At 41.5% G+C, this 19,899-nt stretch overlaps 1 protein-coding gene across 1 annotated transcript; it reads right to left on the reverse strand.

Annotated features, from left to right (window-relative positions):
* Nucleotides 1-3,221: 3,221 nt before the first annotated feature.
* Nucleotides 3,222-19,246, reverse strand: slc60a1a (solute carrier family 60 member 1a). Its single transcript, XM_084927465.1, has 10 exons — nucleotides 18,822-19,246; nucleotides 14,773-14,971; nucleotides 13,349-13,603; nucleotides 9,813-9,936; nucleotides 9,607-9,722; nucleotides 8,306-8,479; nucleotides 5,902-6,049; nucleotides 4,392-4,462; nucleotides 3,933-4,053; nucleotides 3,222-3,599 (listed from the first exon to the last, which is right to left on the reverse strand). Exons 1-10 carry the CDS (start codon nucleotides 19,049-19,051, stop codon nucleotides 3,547-3,549), a joined length of 1,491 nt encoding a protein of 496 aa, XP_084783591.1. The 5' UTR covers nucleotides 19,052-19,246; the 3' UTR covers nucleotides 3,222-3,546.
* Nucleotides 19,247-19,899: the final 653 nt, after the last annotated feature.

Raw genomic sequence — 19,899 nt, forward strand, 5'->3', positions numbered from 1 at the left:
TTGAATACAAGTTGTTCCAGACTAGGTTATGTGCTTAAGTTACCACATTGATCTGTCCAGTTCAAACAGTGAAAGCGTCTTGACTGAAAACTCTGAGACTTTAAGAATGAACCTTAATAAACTCTCAAATATTAAGAATTTAATGTCCTGCCCAAAGGTATTTTGGCATGCAGACTGAAACAGCCAGGGATCAAACCACCAACCTTCTAATTAACAGATGACCTGCGCTGTCTCCTGAGCTACAGCCACCTCAGGTCGCTCCTGAATGAAGTGTGAGAAGCTTCTTACCTGTGCTAAGGAGACAACAAACTGGACTTTTGTTCTGTGATCCGGTCCTCTTTTCAGATTAAAGCAAATTTTGTACTTCATTTGAAAATCCTGGAGGAAGAGTGGAGAGGCAGCAAGTCCAAGGTGTTTGAAGTCTAGTGTAAAGCCTGTGATGACTGTTGCACCATGTCCTTTGCTGGTATTTGTGGTGGTCGGTCCACTATTATAAAGTCAAAAGCCAAACTTTGCCATGTAATTTCAGAACACTTCATGCTTTAATCTGTTGACAAGCTATATGGAGATGGATTTTAGCTTTCAGAAGGACTTTACCAAATGATTTTCTGGCCATATTCCCACTGGCCAACACATGAACTCCACATGTTGAAAAAAAAGACAAGAACCACCCAACTTCAAACTACAGATGAGCTGAAGACCGCTATCAAAGCAACCTAGGCTTTAATAACACCTCAGCAGTCCCACAAGCTAATGTGGGACTAAGCTACTGCATTTCGTTGCCCTGTACCTGTGCATGAGCAATGACAATAAAGTTGAATTCTATTCTATTCTATTCTAATGAACTCCATCGATACAGTCAGTGTTTAAATGAGCATACTTTTCAGATATTTCTGTAAATACTTTTTTTTTTTTTCTTTTTCTTTTTTTGTGTCCCGTTTGGATCTTTAGCCATCAGAATTGTTGTCTTAAGGCCAAGAAAGATGCCAAGCGGATTTATTTTACCAAGTGGATCATCATGGCCTTGCCATATTGGTCCATTTGATTGACCTTTATTATAATTATGTATTTATTTTATTTTCGGTTGCTACAAACGGGACAGACGTGACTGGGGGATAGGACAGGGAGAAAGAATGAAAGAAAGAGAGGGAGAGAAAGAAAATCAAAGGGGAGAAGAGACGGTGAGAAGGGGGGGAAGAAAGGAAAAAACAAACAAACAAACAAAACACCTGGATCACCTGTATGGAGAAAAAAAAAACAGAAGAGAAAGCAAACAACAAAGAGCAACATAATAAAAACAGCACCATCACAATAAACTAGCTAGCAGTAGATAACAGTAGATACTAAATAATAAACGATATTGTGCAGCACGCAAGATAGACAGCGCACAATGTGCTTTGAGGCAGCAGCCAAGAAAGGTGTAGTCCGCGTCTGTGAACACCCGTGTGTACACCTGTGTGCACACCTGTGTGGATCAGCATGCTTGTATTCCAAAGGTTTCTCCATGTAACGATCTGCTAGGGAGTGTGGGGAGCCATAGCCCCGTCCACCAGGGTATGAAGCAGGTATGGAGGAGATCCAGGCCCCAGATATCCAGAGGCCCCAGAGTACAAGGACCCGAGGAGGACCACCAAAGGGGGGGGGGAACCGTGCCACCCTCCTGGGAAGAGCTGAGTAGAGCCCCAAACGAGAGGTCACCCCGCAGCTACGGAGCAGAGGCCAGAGGGGGTTGCAGTGGCGTGCCCGCGGGCTCTGCCGGCAGCCAGCTGTGCCAGAGAGGACCGAGCTTCAGGCCCAGAGGCCAGAGGCCTGAGGGCATCCCATCCCCCGGAAGGAGCCCAACCGGGCCACAGGCGCCCGGCCCCGCCAATCGACCACCAGGAGTGAGCCGGTACATGCATGAGTGCCCAGCCCCAGATGACAAGGACCACCAACACACCAACGTCTGAGGGCATCAGCCACCGGCAGGGAGTGTGGTGAGGGGAGATAGGCCTCCGTACTTTAGAGGGCCTGAGATGTACCCAGAGAGGTTGAGTCTAAAACCCAACCTGACATATAGACACAGACAAACAGGCACACGCGGACACAGACGTGCATTCCCACCCCCATATGCACAACCAAATACTCGGCACTCACCCAACGTGTAGACAGACACAAATAGACACTGCACAGACAGTCGCACTCCCCAAACATACTCTATATCCCAGGTCCAGGTACCCCCGCCCCCAGAGGGGCAAGCCGCACCTAGACCCAGGAGATGTAACCCTTCTCTCTGGGGTGGAGGCAAGCGGACCACCTCCTTATCTGCAGTAGCAGGGAGGCCCCGCATGTAAATACTTTTCTGCTTGACCTTGGAAAATATTCTAATAATCTGAGATAATGGATTACCGATTTTTATGAGCGGCATGCTACGAAAGAGATGTAACTATGGAAGGTGTTGGGATACTGAGTCGTTTTACCACAGGTCACCATTTTAATGCATTTAGCCATTTACATATAAATGGTATGTTGAACATGGTACACTTAAGCTCCCCAGCCTCCCTCAGGATTCTTTTGAAGGTCTACCAGACGTGGGAATCGTCTTTACAGCACCACTTAGTACCCTTTCAAATGACATATGGCAAAACCAAATTTAAATTTTAGAATAAAAGAACTGTTAAGTCAAATATGCATAACATATAGTATATATAAGACACTTGAATCGAAAGATAAGATCTTTTGGTATCTGACACTTTGCTTGTTGTCTGGTGTGGCTGTAGCTCAAGAGGTCATCTACTAAACAGAAGCTTGCATCCATCAGTGTGTAAATGTTGGATATACTACTTATAAGTACTTAAGCATAGGGAAGAAAAGCACTTGGGTGAATGAGACATGATGTATAAAGTGCTTGGATTGTTCAGGTAGAATAGCAAAGCACTATATAAGAACTTGATTACCATCTATTTTATTGTAGGATCTTTACCTTATAACATGAAGTGCTTGAGGTGACTGTTGTTGTGATTTGGTTCTATATAAGTGAATTGAAACTCTTTGCTGAAACACTTCAGTGAAAGGCCTGCAGTCTGGCCCCATCCAAAACCACTTTTGATGACTGATAATCTCCATTAGTGACTCACTTTATATGCACACACAGGATTGACTGTATTGCGTATTGATGTGTGAGGAAGAGTTCATATATGAAGAATTACAGAGAAACCAATAATAAAAGATCTCTAACCGACTGCATCTTACACCGTGTGTCTTTATTTTCCACCACCGAACGAGTCCTATTATAAGAGTCCATTTACATTCATACTGAAGAGGTCGTATTTAATCAACGCACAGTTTAATGTGCTCAAAGAGATGATTGTGTACACTCTAATCATCCATTGAGCTGTTTGTTGATCATCAGGCTGTGAAAGTAGGGTGCAAATAATTATTCAGCATTTCCATGACGCAGGAGTGTGATTGTGAACCCTCCACCCTGGGGGAACGTGAAGAAGTGTCAGCTTCTCCTGAAGTATTTCTCCCTTTGCTGTATCCTCTGCTCTCTTGGGTTCCAGTGCGTCACGAGTCTCCGGTCTTCGGCTTCTCTTTCATGTCTGTGCATTGAGACAAATCTGAGAGGTAAAAGAGTTGGTTACTAAAGGAAAACAGGAGAAAAAAAAAAAAGACATCCACAGGCTGACACGTCACATCGGATGCGATATTGTCAAGCTGAAAAAAATCTATGAAAAAGGAGGTTTGATTGTTGGTTCGCTACCTGTGAGCGCAGATAGAACCAGAATGAAACGTCAGAATTAGTCCAAACAAGTCCAGGCAGCAACCTCCAGGGCAGAAAATGTGACTGAAGCACAAGTGCCAAAATTGCAGTTCCTCTAATGGCCACTTGAGGCTGCCTTTTGTATCACCAGTGTTTTGGCAAACCATTTAGTCTTTCTGCATGTATTTACCTGTGTGCTGGCTTCTGTGGATATTCTGGATATAGAGGAGCAGCAGGAACAGGCAGAAGCCGATAAAGGACGCTACTGTACCGCACAGCAGGAAGGAGTAGCTGCCCTGACTGTGGATCACCTGCAGGAGCCACACACATAAACACACATTGAGTTCCAAATCGCAAAGATCTCAGCGGTCAACCCTGGGAAGCAATGGAGCCACCAAGCAACGTTAGTGAGGCGCTTTAGCCTAATTCATTCAGACACAGCAGGCTACAGTCACTGCACAAATGCTCAGTAGTGACCTGAAAGCCTGTTCCCCAGTGAGGCGACATGCACTATTATATTACAGTTATTTAAATGTTTCAGAAAGAAACGAGAAATTCATATAAAACACTGAATGTAAAAGCATTTTGTGAAAGTGAATACTTTATAAAAATGTTCAGGAAGACAGAAGAGTCTCGAATCCCTTCTTACCGATCCAACAAGCAGCTGAAGCAGCATCTCCCCCGTGCTGGCACTCGTTACCAGCACTGTTGTGGCACAGCCTGTAACACACAATAAGCACACAGGAATAATCTACAGCTATGGGACAAAAGTTGCACGTTGTAAAAGTGTACATGAGGCAATTAATAAAAAAAGAAAATCAATGCTTATTATTAAGTTATAATAATTAATAATCAAACAAATGAACAAATGTGTTAGATTATGATCATATGTGTGTGTTACATGGAGAACAGGGTTTCTGTTTGTTTATATTAAACACTTGATGTAAAATATATTGAGAAATTTAAATTTAAATTAATTTGAATATTATGATAAAAACTGGATGACATAAAAATTGTAAAAACTAATGAAAGTATAAATGAATCAGTAATATCTGATCATTAAGAACTAATAATAAATCATACTTGAAGACAAACATGTATATTTAAACAATCTTTGTCTGTTTTGGGGGAAATTATTACACTCAAGTGCAGGAATGTGGGGAAAAACCCTCAACAGAACTGTAGAAACACAGTTATTTATGATGCGTATTATAAACAGAACATCAATATTTTATTTTTACATGTAAAAATGCTGCATGGATCTACATTTTTATGTGATAGTTTTAATTTCATGTATTATAAATCTCTCCTTCTGCTGCCTTTGTGGCATGAAATTCAAAGTGAGCACATATTTCCATGCCCACAGTTTGATCTGCTCTTAATCCAATATTGTATTTATATGTTTTGCAAACAAGTTATTCTGTTTTACACTTTCACTGTTAACTTTTCTGTAACTGAGTGTCATCAGGAATGATTTTACTCATTTCCTACTGGTTTACAATATATAAGATTACTTATGCAGCAAATGCAGTATGCACCCTGGTGCAGTGAAAAAGTATTTGTCCTCTTTCTGACCGTTGTTTTCTTTTTCTACAAATCCTAACAAAGACAGAAATATTACAAATGAAAATACTTCAGTGAGCAAACTGTATGAACGCTGACCTTAACTGTTCTTTACATCTTTGTCTGCATTCCTTTGTGACCTGAATAAGCCACGAGTGCGCTCTTATTTTGATAGGAGTCATTTTTTCCTCCTGTGAAGGTTCACCACTGTTCAACATTATATCCATTTTTGGAAATTAGCTCTCTCAAAGTCATAGAAAAGACCTTTCTAGACTGATTTTGTTTCTCTTCTTGAGATTCTTTACATTTTGGCATGAAGTGTTGCTTTATGAGAACTTCACTTGGTCAGATTCTATTTTTTATTTTTTGATTCATCAGGTCTGGCAGTAATCAGGCCAGAGTATGGCAAAACAAACTGAATTTAATTTCATAAGCCGCTGTCTGTTGGGGAGGTTACTATTTTTATACCGGGCCAGGTAGGGTTGGGAAGCCTTCTCCCTTTAATAAATGAAATCGTCGGGTTATCTTAGCCTAATATTAACAATGACTGTTTGATGGCTGTACTCCTGTGAGGCACTGACGATGTGTGTGTGTACCTTTGTATTCTAATATGTCCTCTGTGAAGGCTAACACAGAGGGGAACACACTGCTGATGCACAGGCCCAACACACAGGTGCCAAAGAACAGAAACACAGAGCTGGTGTAGAAGATTAACAGCAGGCACTGAACCAGTATGACTCCCACCTGAGAAACACACACACACACACACACACACACACACACGCACGCATTAAATATAAAATATACATAAACAGAAAGAACAGAGAGGTAATGCACAGACATTGATGGAAATGTACACATACTGTTGTAAAGTGGAAATAACAGGTGACTGGATTTTAAAGCTTAGACTAACACTGGAAAGTCCTGCTAAAGGTTAAAAGGGAACTAAGTGCTGCCAAAACCCAGCAAAGAACCAAAGTCAGCTTCAGTCTAACACTTGACCAGCTGAGATATTCAACACATAACAGAGAGCCTGTTGTGACGAACAATTAGAAAAAGCAAAAATAACTAGAAACCATTACAGGTTAAAACCTGTAAACACGATCATTTAAAATCACATCGGGCTCCAGGAAACTGTAGAAAATTTGTTTTTTTGCATTTCATACAATTTTGCTATACAAACAAAATTAATAAAGACAAAAAAACAACAGTCACACTGTTTGCAAGAGAAAGGCAAACTTTATGTTCAGGCTAACACTGCAGAAAATTGATAATAACAATCCTTATGAGAGCAGGCAGGACGGCGTTTATACGTTTATAATGATCTGCTTGTCCACAGAGACATTACACTACAATGCCGAAACTGAGTGGAATGAATCAGACTGATGTGGTAAAGTGAGACTGAACCAGGTTAGCTCAGACACACTATGTGTACCCACTCAGACAACAATCCTCTTCTCGGTGGCTGCATTCCCACCCTGTTCAAATATTTGGTTTGAACTGTCGTAAGACAAACGTCTTATAGCTTTAAGAGGAATAAAGCCTGACCCCTGATGGTCACCTCTGCTTTTCCTGCCCTGTGATATCTGTGTTCATGCAGGTTTGTCCTTCAGACACGTGTCCATACTAGAGATGGACCGATCCGATATTACGTATCGGTATCGGTCCGATACTGACCCAAATTACTGGATCGGATATCGGCGAGAAATAAAAAATGTAATCCGATCCATTAAATATCAAAAAAGCACCTCACAAAACTTGCTACACGGCGTAACTCGGCTCATAACCGTAGCACGTCGCAGCAGTATGCATCACGTGATAGAGCAGCTGTGTGTATTTGTAGCTTCGCTACCAAACCAGCATTTCATCTCCGAGGAAGTTTTCCCAGAGAGAAGTAAAGCAAGTGTGTAAATTCATCTCTGAATGTTTGTAAAGCATTTTAGCGTTAAGCTTAACAACCGATATATGGAGGGACTGCCCCCCTCTCTGTCTCTCTCTCTCTCTCTCTCCTGCTGCTACTTCAATCGTGAAACTGCTTAATGATCAGCTGATCGGCTTTTCTGTCGTGAGTCCGTTTCTCGTCTTAGTTTTTGGCCCATTTCTCACCAGAAAGAGGAAACCAGCGGTTGAACAACAGCAGCACTATTAAGCTTGATAAGCTGTTGTTAGAATTTATTTAATATTACTTTCTACACCAGGATCTTTTTCTACGTAGCTGGTAACTGTGCAGGGGCGGATCTAGCAAAGTTTAGCCAGGGGGGCCGATAGGGCATGAACAGGGAAAAGGAGGCACAAAGACATACTTTTCTTTCTTATTCTCATTTAAAATGTCTAGCTTTTAATAAATAATTATCTGAATCTTACACCCAAAGTTTTAATCTGATGTAAAATATATAGTAGTCCATTACTGTATATAGTAACTGTTAAGTCTAATATACCCTAGTAAGCTATAGTACTTTTTCCTTTGGGAAGATACCATCTGTGCAGTCTGCAATTCTGTTGAAGAAAGATGTTGAATCTATTTAATTATTCTTGAAAAATAATTTATTTCTGTGCATGTTTCCCCACTGCATCAAATTAAATTTGATTACATCGATTAAGCATCATGAGGTGGAGGGTGGTTCCCTATTTTTTTTTTGCTGGGAGTTTGCAACCCTATTAGTTAGGTTGCTTAATATTTCTGCTAAGTACTCTTTAAAATACCAGAATAGGGAGGATGGAGTAGGTTTAAGTTTATTAGATTGATCAGCGTTGCTGAACTATGAAATATTTTGGGCGCAGTGTAGTTTTTACATACAGGTATAACAGAATAGCTTTAGTGTTGTTATTTATTTAAACTTGAGTATAAACTTATACAAAATGCAGCAAGATATTAAAAAAACGTTTTATTGATTAAAAAACACACTATATCGGATTCATATCGGTATCGGCAGATATCCAAATTTATGATATCGGTATCGGACATAAAAAAAGTGGTATCGTGCCATCTCTAGTCCATACCAGACTGACGGTGAGCAGCTTGGGTGCCGTGTATCTGTAGGACAAGTACATTGAAGCCAGTCTTCCCACGGTGATCGCGGCCCAGAATATGCTGTCCAGACAGCCTGCCATCTTATGGCCCATCAGCAGAGGAGGGGAGACGGCGTAGGTGTAGACGAAGCCAGCATAAGAGCCCTGCAGGACAAGAAACCCGGCCGGAGGTCAGTTAGATCAGGCCCAGGAACAAAGTTTGTCACTCACTTTTTTTCCTGTTCTCATTGGTAACATATAATCAGATCAAATAAGGCACCATAATATCTGAGCCTTGTTCTTAAAGCTTTATATTGCCTGTTTACACTGGATTCACAGACAGCCTTCAGCAGGTCACTCTAATAATGACGTTTCTTAAGGAAACTCAGTTTAAAGGTGCTCTTTTTTGTATGATTTCTTACCACATTTATAGAAGCAATATCCCTTCCCAGGATATTGCTTCTATAAATATAACACGGGTGCAATATAATATATAACACAGTGTAATAAACAGTCATGATGTCACAAGTGCAAACTTTCTATTTTAACGGTGACGGTACATCGATGTACTGCTCTGTGTTACTCCTAAGCAGAGTCTTAGTCGATTAGATGATGTTTTAATACAGCAAAGCCAAAACCACTGAAGCTCTCACATATCATGATCCTGTTTTGTTGTTTCTTGTGTAAAAGGTTATTCTTGGATTGTTCCCATTTTACTTACCTACAGCTATCAAACAAATTTGGACCAGTTCAGGGATCTTTTCCTCCTGCCTGGAAACGCCAACTTTAACATCCTTTGTCCAGTATATCCACTATGTCTCCTCTGCACACGTCAAGCTACTTCAGCCTTCCCTCAACTTTTTCTTCAAACAGAATTTCTCATACAGTACCTCAGTTTCTCTTGCCATCCTATCATATGCTTTCTCTAGATCCACAAAAACACATTGTATACTTCTCCATCAACACTCTGAGTCTAAAAAAGAAAACATTGCATCTGTAAAGCTCTTTCTTTCCATGGAGCCATTCTGCTGCTCACTGATTGTCACTTCTCTCCTTCACCTAGATCGGGGTCCACTGCCCTCTCTCCTACACATCTCCATACCTCCACAGGTTTTCATCTTAACAATCGCACAAACTCTTCATCATTTTGAAGCTAACTGCAGTCCTAAATGGCTTTAATCATTGGAATTGCTATAAATATGACCACCATGGTTAGCAATTCACCTCAGACACTAAAGCAAAGTGTAAAAAGTTCATGTGTAATTGTGTGTGGTGTTAGCTGGAAGCCTTACTATAATCCCATCTGTGATAAAGAGGATAGCTCCTCCTAGAGCGTGGATGATGAAGAAAGTAGCAGGGCGATCCCGGAGTTTGGCAGGGTTACAGCAGCTAAAAACACTCCCATGTCCTGGGGAGACAGTCACACTCAGAGGTCTGCACTTTCATCTCAGCAAAGTTGTCACACAGACACACAGACACACAAACACGTGTGCACTACCTTGGTCCGTGTCCCCCGTGGGGCTCCTGTTGGAGTCTGCATCGAGCAGAACTGGACTGCTTCTGGAGCAAGGCAGCAATCGCTCATGGGACATCAATGCGAGCACTGCCGCTGGGACAGGGAGCTGTCAAAACACACACAAACACACAGACACACAATGAGAACGTTGTTCACCAAATGAAGAGGTAACACTTCCTGTTTGTATGTTTGCGAGAACCTCTTCTCTTCTCACAAACATACAATCTTCTTTTCTTGTCATCCACTTGAAACTGATCCAGCACACTCTGAAAATGCTGCACGCAGTGATGGGGAAGTCTGTTTACTTCATCTGAACTTCTGTTACTTCTAACCCAGATAAACTGTAAACAACAGGTTTAGGCAACTCTGAGGAGCAGCAGTGCTATCTGGAAATGTCATTATATCATTAACTTCCATTTGAGCCATTTTCATGTGAAATTGTTCAGCACTACTCGGGAAATCTAGTCATGGGATACATCAGTGATTTCATTATGGGGAAGAAAACTACGCTAAAAATCCGTGCAGATTGTTTTGTTTCTTCGCCGCCAGCACCCAAGCTAATTACTCGACCAAGCTAAACATTTAACTGAGGTACAAACTTACACACAAATTCAGTGTTTAAGAGAAAGCTGATTATATTTCTTACACTGTTCTAGTAGCATGTTTGACTACTCTACTAACAATGAACTACTAACAATGAGGCAAACATGTCAAACAGGGGCTCTTTGTTCATTCAGAACCACACCTGACTAGTGTTCTATTCATAAGAGGATCCTATTCACAACACACAACTTCATAGATTAACTTTCAAGATCATGTATTATGTAACTATGTGTTTGCATTATTCACATCATGTACAGTACCATGGGAAAGTATGTGCCCCTTCATGACTTTTTTTTTTTTTGCATATTCATCACATGTACACTAGCGGTCAAAAGTCTGGACACGCCTTCTCATTTAATGGTTATTCTTTATTTTTACTACTTTCTACATTGTGATACAAAATGAAGACATCAAATATATGAAGCAAGATATATGGAATTATCTAGCAAAGAAAAAAATTGATCAGTAACACTACGTATTATATTTTAAGATTGTTGAAGATTGCTTTGTTGACAGTGCTCCAAACCGTTGGCCTTCTCTCAGTGACATCATGATGTAGTCACCTGAAATGGTTATCACGACAGGTGTGCCTTGTCATGGTTCATTTCTGGAATTTCAAGCTTTCTTAATGGGGTTGGGAGCATCAGTTCTATTATCTAGAAGTCAGGTTGGTACACAGCTGACAGCCCTATTTGACAACTGTTAGAATTCATATTATGGCAAGAACCAATCACCTAAGTTAAGAGAAACGACAGTCCGTCATTACTGTCAGGTCAGTCTGGAAATGTTCTAAAACTGAATGCGTCCCCAAGTGCAGTCGCAAAAACCATCAAGTGCTACGAGGAAACTGGCTCACATGAGGACCGCCCCAGGAAAGGAAGACGAAGAGTCAGCTCTGCTGCTGAGGATAAATTCATCCAAGTCACCAGCCTCAAAAAGTCCAGAGGAGACTGTGAATCAGACCTTTATGGTCAAATAGCTGCTAAGAAACCACTACTAAGGAAAAACAACAAGCAGAAGAGATTTGTTTGGGCCAAGAAACACAAGGAGTGGACATTAGACCAGTGAAAATCTGTGCTTTGGTCTGATGAGTCCAAATTTGAGATCTTTGGTTCCACCTGCAGTGTCTTTGTGCGATGCAGAAAAGGTAAACGGATGGTCTCCACATGCATGGTTCCCACCGTGAAGCATGGTGGAGGAGGTGTGATGGTGTGGGGTGCTTCACTGGTGACACTGTTGGGGATTTATTCAAAACTGAAGGCACACTGAACCAGCATGGCTACCACAGCATCCTGCAGCGACATGCCATTCTATCCAGTTTGCATTTAGTTGGACCATCATTTATTTTTCAACAGGACAATGACCCCAGACCAGATGGCCTGGCCTCCACAGTCACCTGACCTAAACCCAATTGAGATGGTTTGGGATGAGATGGACCACAGAGTGAAGGCAAACAGGCCAACAAGTGCTCAGCATCTCTGGGAACTCCTTCAAGACTGTTGGAAAATCATTTCAGGCAGTGGCGGTTCTAGCCTATTTGGCGCCCTGGGTGAACACTCCCTCTGGCGCCCCCCCCAAATCATCAAATTTTAAATTGTTATTGATCCCTTTATCCCTAGTCCTAAAGTGTATATTTATTTTCTTACTCTTCTTATATATATTGTTTGTTTACTTGCACTGCTGTAACTGGAGCCTCGTCGTCTCGTCTCTCTATATACTGGACTGTAGCGGAGATGACAATAAAGTTTACTTTGACTTCAGCAGCGAGCAGGCGCACCGAGGGCTCTCGCGCTCGCTTTTCGTGTACAGAATTTCAAAAAAACATCTGTGCAAATTATAAGTCTGTATCATGATGTCTGGTGTTTTCGTGTTTGTTGGTTTGTTTTTATTTTGTTTTATTTTGCGAGTTGGTTATTAGATGCTGCTCCAGCCGGTCAGAGAATCCCCCGCCGCCCCGCCCTCTCCTCTCTGTGCCGCTAAGCAGCAGGCGCACCTCACAAACGAAGGGCGCCCTTACTCCCAGCAAATGGGCGATAGAAAACCGATCGGTGCCTGTGCCATTCCCAATATGCGCTGGCATGACGCCGGGGCAGCATGAGTACGAGCATTTTTTTATTATTTTTTTGCCGATGCCCACACCATGATGCCGCCCCGGGCAACCGCCCGTGTCGCCCGTATCTAAAACCGCTACTGATTTCAGGTGACGACCTCATGAAGCTCATCGAGAGTCTGCAAAGCAGCAATCAAAGCAAAGGGTGGCCCTACGTGAAAAAGTAATGGTTTCTTAAACCTAATAACTGGTGGCGCCACAGACACACTGGACAGTTTTCAAGCATTAACAGCTGTTTAAGGACATTTCAAGACATCAGTCATATCTAAGTCTGGATTTTGACTAGGTCACTGTCATTCATAGGTGTGTTATATTATTTTGAACCATTACCCAAGAGCACTTGAGTTTTAGGAGATGGAGGGATGGCCGGACATTTTCCTTCAGGATGCTCTGTTAGAGAGCAGAATTCATGGTTCCACCAAGTCATCCAGGTTCTGAAGCAGCAAAGCAGGCCTAGACCACCACCATGTTTGACTGCTGGTATGATGTTCTTTTTATGAAATGCTGTGTTAGTTTTACACCAGATATGATGGGACTCAAAGCTTCCAGAAAGTTCAGCTTTTATCTCATCAGTCCAGAAGGGGATTTTTTTGATTCAGTGGGTCTGGAAGTAATTAAGCCTGGTTACTGTAAGAGAAATTGACCTTCTTTCCAAAAAATGTATTTAATCATGACTTAAAAACTCTATGTTGTATTTTCTCGGGTTATCATTGCCTAATATTTACATTGGTTTGATAATCTGAAACATTTAAGTGTGAAAAATATACAAAAATTAAGAAATCAAGGATCATCACATTGAACTCACATTGATAAGAGCCATGATCCAGAAAGCATACGACACCCTGGTGACGACAACCCCGTCAGTATACAGACGAAAGTGAGAGATGGTGTGCAGTGCTGCTCCATGGCCAGCGAGGGTGCTGCGGAGATGCTGTAGGTTCCTGGGAGAGGATGAGTTGGTGGTCAAGTTAGCTCCCAGCACACAGCTGTCCTCAGCCAGGAAGGGATCGGCCACCAGGGGACTGACCAGTGCCCCAAGGCCTGTGAAGAAATGCAAGGCCTAGCAAGAGACACGAACAGCAGCCTCCGTTATTCAAATTAAGAGGATCTAGCAGTCTAGGAGTCAGAACTTTCAAGATTAAAAAAAAAGTTTGGTTTTTACTTTTTAAAATATTGCACCCTCCTCCAGCCCTGCATGTACTTATTCATTTATTTTAGCTGGCATTGTACTATCAGCCAGATCTGTACAATTAATACAATTTTAAACTCAATCACAATTTTGGTTTCCAACAATCATATGAGCATGATCAAGCGATATTTAAAAAGCATGCTCTGTTGACCAAATCAGCCGCTGACCAATTATCACAGCTGTTCCCTGAACCACACAGCTTGAAGTTTCTTGGAATAGTCTGGACAAATACACGGCATCAGAGACAGGACGGAATTACAGACTTTATATTATTTGTCTGCAAAGACTAATTTATTATCATAATGTAGCACAATGTAAAGGTGAAATGAAGTGAAAGTGTCCTTCTGAATTAATTTTGTGCTACATTTTGGTGTGTTTTGTTTTTCTTACATGTATTTTCTACTTTTCTTCTAAGAGATGCTCAGCTCAATAATGAAGAGATGTTATATTTGTGCTAAGATTTATACAGACGTTGAGATGTGAAAGCAGTATTCAGTTTATATGACAGTGCAATAAAAAGACACTTTGTCTCTAAAGCCTTTTAATAATCACTACAAATAAAAGTCATTTCAAGACTGAACAAAATAATTGTGATAATCATTCTTGCCATAATCGTGCAGGCTTAGTGCGGTGTGTCAAGGGCAGCGTGATAAGGGGTCATTTGCAATGACAAGCAAACAGGATTTTCACCTGACTGTGCAGGCGCCTGGTTTCTGTTGGCATGATGAATGTAAGTCACACATTCACTCTCCTTTTAACCTAGTTTGGCCTCCTAATGAGCCCAATGAAAGGAATCCAAACAGTAAACAAATGAGTAACCTATAAAACCCATGAAAATCCAGACACAAAACCATGTGACTGTTTGACTAAATAAAAATGCTCATTAAGACACCATTATTCTCAGTTACTCCCCTTACTTTTTTCAACAAGGCTATGTCAAAGAGTGATTTTCTTTTTTTTTTCCCCAAATTGACCCACAGTCACAGCAGCTTTTTAACTGCACCGACACAAACACACAGACACATCAACATCTTAGTGACCTGCAGGAAGATGGCAGAGTCCTTCTGGTACAGCTTCACTAGCTGCAGGTTGGCGATGGTGTCGATCACGCCCATGGCTTTGCCAGCCAGCCCCATGGCGATGGACAGCAGTATGACGTGGTGACATAGTGGTATGACGGCAAACACCAGCGAGATGATGAGGGTGCAGAAGAAGAGGGCTAAGAGCGAGGACTTAAGGCTAAAAAAAAAAAAAAAAAAAGAGGGAGCAGAGGATAGAATACACATCCAGTGTACACATGATAGAGTTTTGTTTGAATAAATAAACTTCTTATGCTCTACTAACCTAAAATTAAAGGAAAATACCAACAATAATCTTCCGCCTACATTCACACCTACTTACTGCTGCAGTAAAGTCACCTTGATGGTCTGTCGCTTAAAACTTATTTACCTAGCCAGAATTATCACAGCCACCCCCCCCCCCCCCCCCCCCCCCCCAACACACACACACACACACACCTTCAGTAAACCTACATCTTATCTTCACCTTACATTCCCATTCTTCTCTTTCAGCTTGTCCCAGATAATCCTCTGTTAGCTACAGGGACATTCACAAAAACCACCAGAGGGTGAAAGACCAGCAGCAAAAATAATGAATCACACCTGCTGAGTTTGTAAAGGCTTCCTCTTAAATTATATAAATGTACTGTTTAAGGCTTCCAAAGTGCACACAAACACATCCAGGATTAGCTTTTGGGAAATGAATTCACCTACGCAGGTGTGCAAGGTGAGCAGCAAACACAATAAAGATAAAGGAGCTTTCTCAACAGTGATAATGAAAAAACAGTGTAGGTGCACTAAAAGATAATGGTTAAAAAAAAAAACAAATGTCCAAGAAACACGGTTGGCTGTTTAACCTCTTAACAGCCACTTGACTTTGCTTTAGACCCAAGGTTTCCCAGCAGAACATTGACATTACCTTTCTAGCGGCTTGACTTCTTTCTACAGTGCATCCTGGTGCCTGGGTTAGGGTTATGTAAGCATTCGGCAGTGGACAGGGGTCAGCTCTTCTCTTGTATCTGACCACATAGGCCAACCACTAACATGCATCACTGAGACTTGGCCAACCATGACTCTGGTTCACCACTGTTCCTTCCTTGGACTCCCTTTCATAGAGACTGGGAAAACCCCACAAGAGTTACAGTTTTGGAGATGCTCTGACCCAGTCATTTAGCCATAACAATTTGGCCCTTGTCAAAGTCCCTCAAAATCTTATACGTGCCTATTTTTCCAACTGCTTATTGCAATGTGCCAAAATTCTTGTGGATTATTTAAACATACAGTACTGTAGGTCATTAACTATATAAACACAAAAGTTTTTGTAAAGTGCTTCAAGTTTGTTAAATCTATAAGTGAACTATGCACTTCAAACACTTCAAACTGATGAAAGTTCAACACCTAACAGCATATTGGCAAGTAACAGTAACAGGGGAGAACACAGCAATGTACATAATGACCAAAGTCACTTATTAATTATGTTGTTTGTTTGTATGAATGCGGCAGCATTATGTCCTCTCTGTTCGTAATGGATGGTCCAGTGTGTCTTTGGTAAAGGAGCGAAGAAAAAAAAAAAAGCACCTTTCCTCAGTATTTAGAGAATTCCATATGCCCGTATGATAGGTACCAGGCTGAAACTGCGCTGTGAAAAAGTATTTACCCACTTCCTAGTTTCTGTTTTTCCTCTTTTTCCTCACATGTTTCAGATCACGAAACAAATTTAATTATTTTAAAAATAACCCAACTAAATAGAAAATCAGTTTTTTAAATGATGATTTATTTTATTGTGGGAAACGCTATCCAAACCTACTTGCCTCTATGCGTAAAAAATAGTTCCCTCCTTATTCAATCATAAATTAACTGTGATTAACTACATTTTTTGGAAAGCTAATCTCTGGTTCAACAGCCACACAATCCTGAGTACTGCCAGACCTGCTCAGTGAAGAAATCACTGAAGTAGAAAATGTATGTATGTGTGTATTAAGTGAAGTAAGCTGAAAGATCTCTAAAAGCAACACATCATTGCACAAAGAAACATCAAGAACAACTCATCCAGGATGTCTCAAAAGTCTCACTTGCCTCAGTTAAGGTCAGTTTTGATGATTTAACAATAAGAAAGAGACTGGGCTTCCATGGGAACGTTCCAAGGTTCCAAAGGCTTTTTCCCATTAACCAAAAAACCCCAACATTCAGTGAAAGGATTTCCTAATGCTTCAGCATACCAAGACATTTTGGACAATTTTTGGACAATTATATACTCCCACGTTTGTGGGAACAGTTTGGAGATGGCTCCTTCCTGTTCAAACATGACTGTGCACCACTGCACAAAGCAAGGTCCATAAAGACACGGACGAGTTAGTTTGATGTGGAAGAACTTAACTGGCCTGCACAGAGTCCTCAAATCAACCTGACAGAACACGTTTGGGATGAGTTAGAGAATCAGTGTCTGGCCCCACAAGTGCGATTCTGGAAAAATGGTCAGAAATTCCCATAAAAACTAAACCTTGGTGAAGCTGTTATAGCTGCAAACAGCGGCTGACATCATATTAAGCTCTATGGATTAAGAATGGGATGTCACAGACGAGTGAATGTGTTTGGCATTATACTGTATGTCCATTGTGTCCCAACACATGTAGATTTCCATTTCACACAATCTGTCATTCCTGCTCAGTGGCTGGAATTTTCAAACAGAGATGTGAACCAAAACTCTGTCATTTGCATGCCATAGATCTGCCAGTCAAATACAATATTCAGTCCAACTGTCACAGGTGAAAGTCTAGCTGCAGTCAGAAAATTATTTCAACACTATTGTTAATCAGGAACAAAACATTTCATACTGAGCCCTCCATCAAGTCCACAATATTTTGTAAACTCTCAACTTCAGTCACTAAAAAGAAAAAAAGAAAAGAAAAAAAATCCCATTTGGTGTAATAATTCATCTGCTCAGTTATTTTATCTGTGCATTCATAAACCTGAACTCTCATTTGAATGTGTTTATTTACAATGTAACTTTATTCTGTTTTAGGGCCAAAAAGCAAGCTTTAAAGGTAGCAGAGATATCAGCAAAGGCACGTCTTTGTTACCCACAGGGTTAGTTACTGTATATGGCTCTGTACTCTGTGAAACTCTAAACTGCTGTCCTGCTCAAATGTGAGAACCAGTTATTCTGCCAGAACAAGAACGCTGATATCACTGCAGGTAAGTCCTGTAATTAGAAGACGCAGGTGAATTAGAGGACATAAGTGAACTGACTTAAACTTAACAGGTAAAACTCATCCTCTTTTCCTTATTTAAAAACTTTTAACTTTTTTTTAGCTGCTTTCATGGTTAAGTGGCTCCCTAAAACTTAACAAGCTAAAGATCCAAACATGCCACGCCACCCACTGTGGCACCCCCTTGTGAATAAGTGTATTTTCAACATGTAACAGAAGGCTAATAAGACATATTAACTAGTTTAACAATTGTGGTTTTAGTATCTAGAAAGGTTCCTGCAGGCAGTTGTGCTTGTAGTGCACTCACAGAAACCCTGATAACAGACCCACCTGAGAGAGTAGCCTCTCCTATAACCACTGACGTCAGTGGCTTCAGCTTTGCAGCCAGCAGTTTATTCATATCTTGCTTTTAGTACAAACCAGGTTCTTTTAGGAAATGTGTGGAACTGCGCATAGATTGAAAACAGTTCATAGTAACTCCCCTTGCCGCACAGCTGGGACCTGTAAAGGTGAAGTATATGTTCCTTTGTTTATTATAAAGTTCATCACTGACATGTAAACTATGTTATCCTACACACTCCTTGGGTGTGGGTTCACATGGACCCTGTTAGAAACCTTCCCAGTGGGCTTGTGTCTAACCCATCACACATACAGAGTGAGAGAGGATTCACAGCTTTCACAGCTGAGCTCTGATAACAAACACAAGTCAAAGCATTGATGACTGGCAGAGGACGCACTGGATGAAACACAGTGAGCGGTGAGGTGTTTTACATGTGAAGCTAGACCTCATGAAAACACTCGGTGTTCACTAACCAGACTCACGTTTTCTTAAACAGTCCTCCCACGCTGCTGCCCACCAGCAGAAAGAACTGCTGAGAGACAAACACCCAGGTGATCTGCTGCAGGGTCGACTGGGTCTGACACCTCAGGTCCAGGATAGTGGGTCCCAGGAAGGCGATGCACAGGCCGAAGCTGAAGAACACGCTCCAGTAGGTGAGAGTCTGTGGCCAGTGGCGCTTAAACAGCAACCAGATCCGCTCGTCTAGCAGCATCGTTAACACGTCTGAGCAGACGGAAGTCCTGAGAGGCCTCACAGCTGCCAGCTGCTCATATCTACAGAGTGGGCTCCTTCACACTGAACTGAACACACTGCCAGCCGACAAAGTAAACAGAGTGCGAGCACTCAGCCGAGGCGTCCTCCACTGCTGTGCCAGCGAGCTTGTAGTGAAAATCACGTTGATTGGCTGTCGAAAGCACCGCCCTCATGATAATGACAGATCTGATCCGTTTGGTCTCATCCGAGATCCGTTTTCTGTGAGGTCACAAACGTCTAAAAGTTGTTGTGGTCCTTCCTGAAGGGTCGACGGAATTCTCATGTGACTATCATTACAGGAGGCTGTGCAGGCATGCCTGTAGGATTCAAAGCAACATTCTTCAAAAACAAACCATACATGATGCAGATGATGACATTAAATGGCGTATAGAACTGGAAGAAGAAACAAATCATAGTTAATCCATTTGAGCCCAGATGCTTTTTTACTGTCAGGAAAACTATGGCAGAGTCAGTGTTGACAAATTAAGAACTAATTACAGGTTTAACACAGGTATTTTTTATTAGAGTATGTTACAGCTGCTGCGGCGTGTTCTCGCCTCCACAACACAGATACGGATATCCGATGTATGATCAATATTCAGAGTTGTGCAGGTCGTCCAATATCTTGTCTCAACTGTTTAGTTGTATCTTCCTTCTCTTCTGTAATCCTACACAGACTACATAATGTCAAATATGACTTAAAAGGTTAAGCTAGAGCTTTCTCTAGTGCTGTGGTGTCAAACAGTCCGCAAAGACTCCAATCAGGCCCGCTGGATGACTTTGGAAAATCTGAAGGAGAACAGTAAT

Source organism: Perissodus microlepis, chromosome 5, assembly GCF_051167445.1.
Source record: "Perissodus microlepis isolate ML-2025 ecotype Zambia chromosome 5, ASM5116744v1, whole genome shotgun sequence".
Classification (NCBI taxonomy): domain Eukaryota; kingdom Metazoa; phylum Chordata; class Actinopteri; order Cichliformes; family Cichlidae; genus Perissodus; species Perissodus microlepis.

Coding starts and splice junctions, on each gene's coding strand:
- slc60a1a (XM_084927465.1), bottom strand. CDS start 19,051: ATGCTGCTAGACGAGCGGATCTGGTTGCTGTTTAAGCGCCACTGGCCA. Junction 9,723..9,812: donor CACGGGGGACACGGACCAAG/GTAGTGCACACG, acceptor CTGTCTCCCCAG/GACATGGGAGTGTTTTTAGC. Junction 4,054..4,391: donor TTCAGCTGCTTGTTGGATCG/GTAAGAAGGGAT, acceptor TGGCTCCTGCAG/GTGATCCACAGTCAGGGCAG.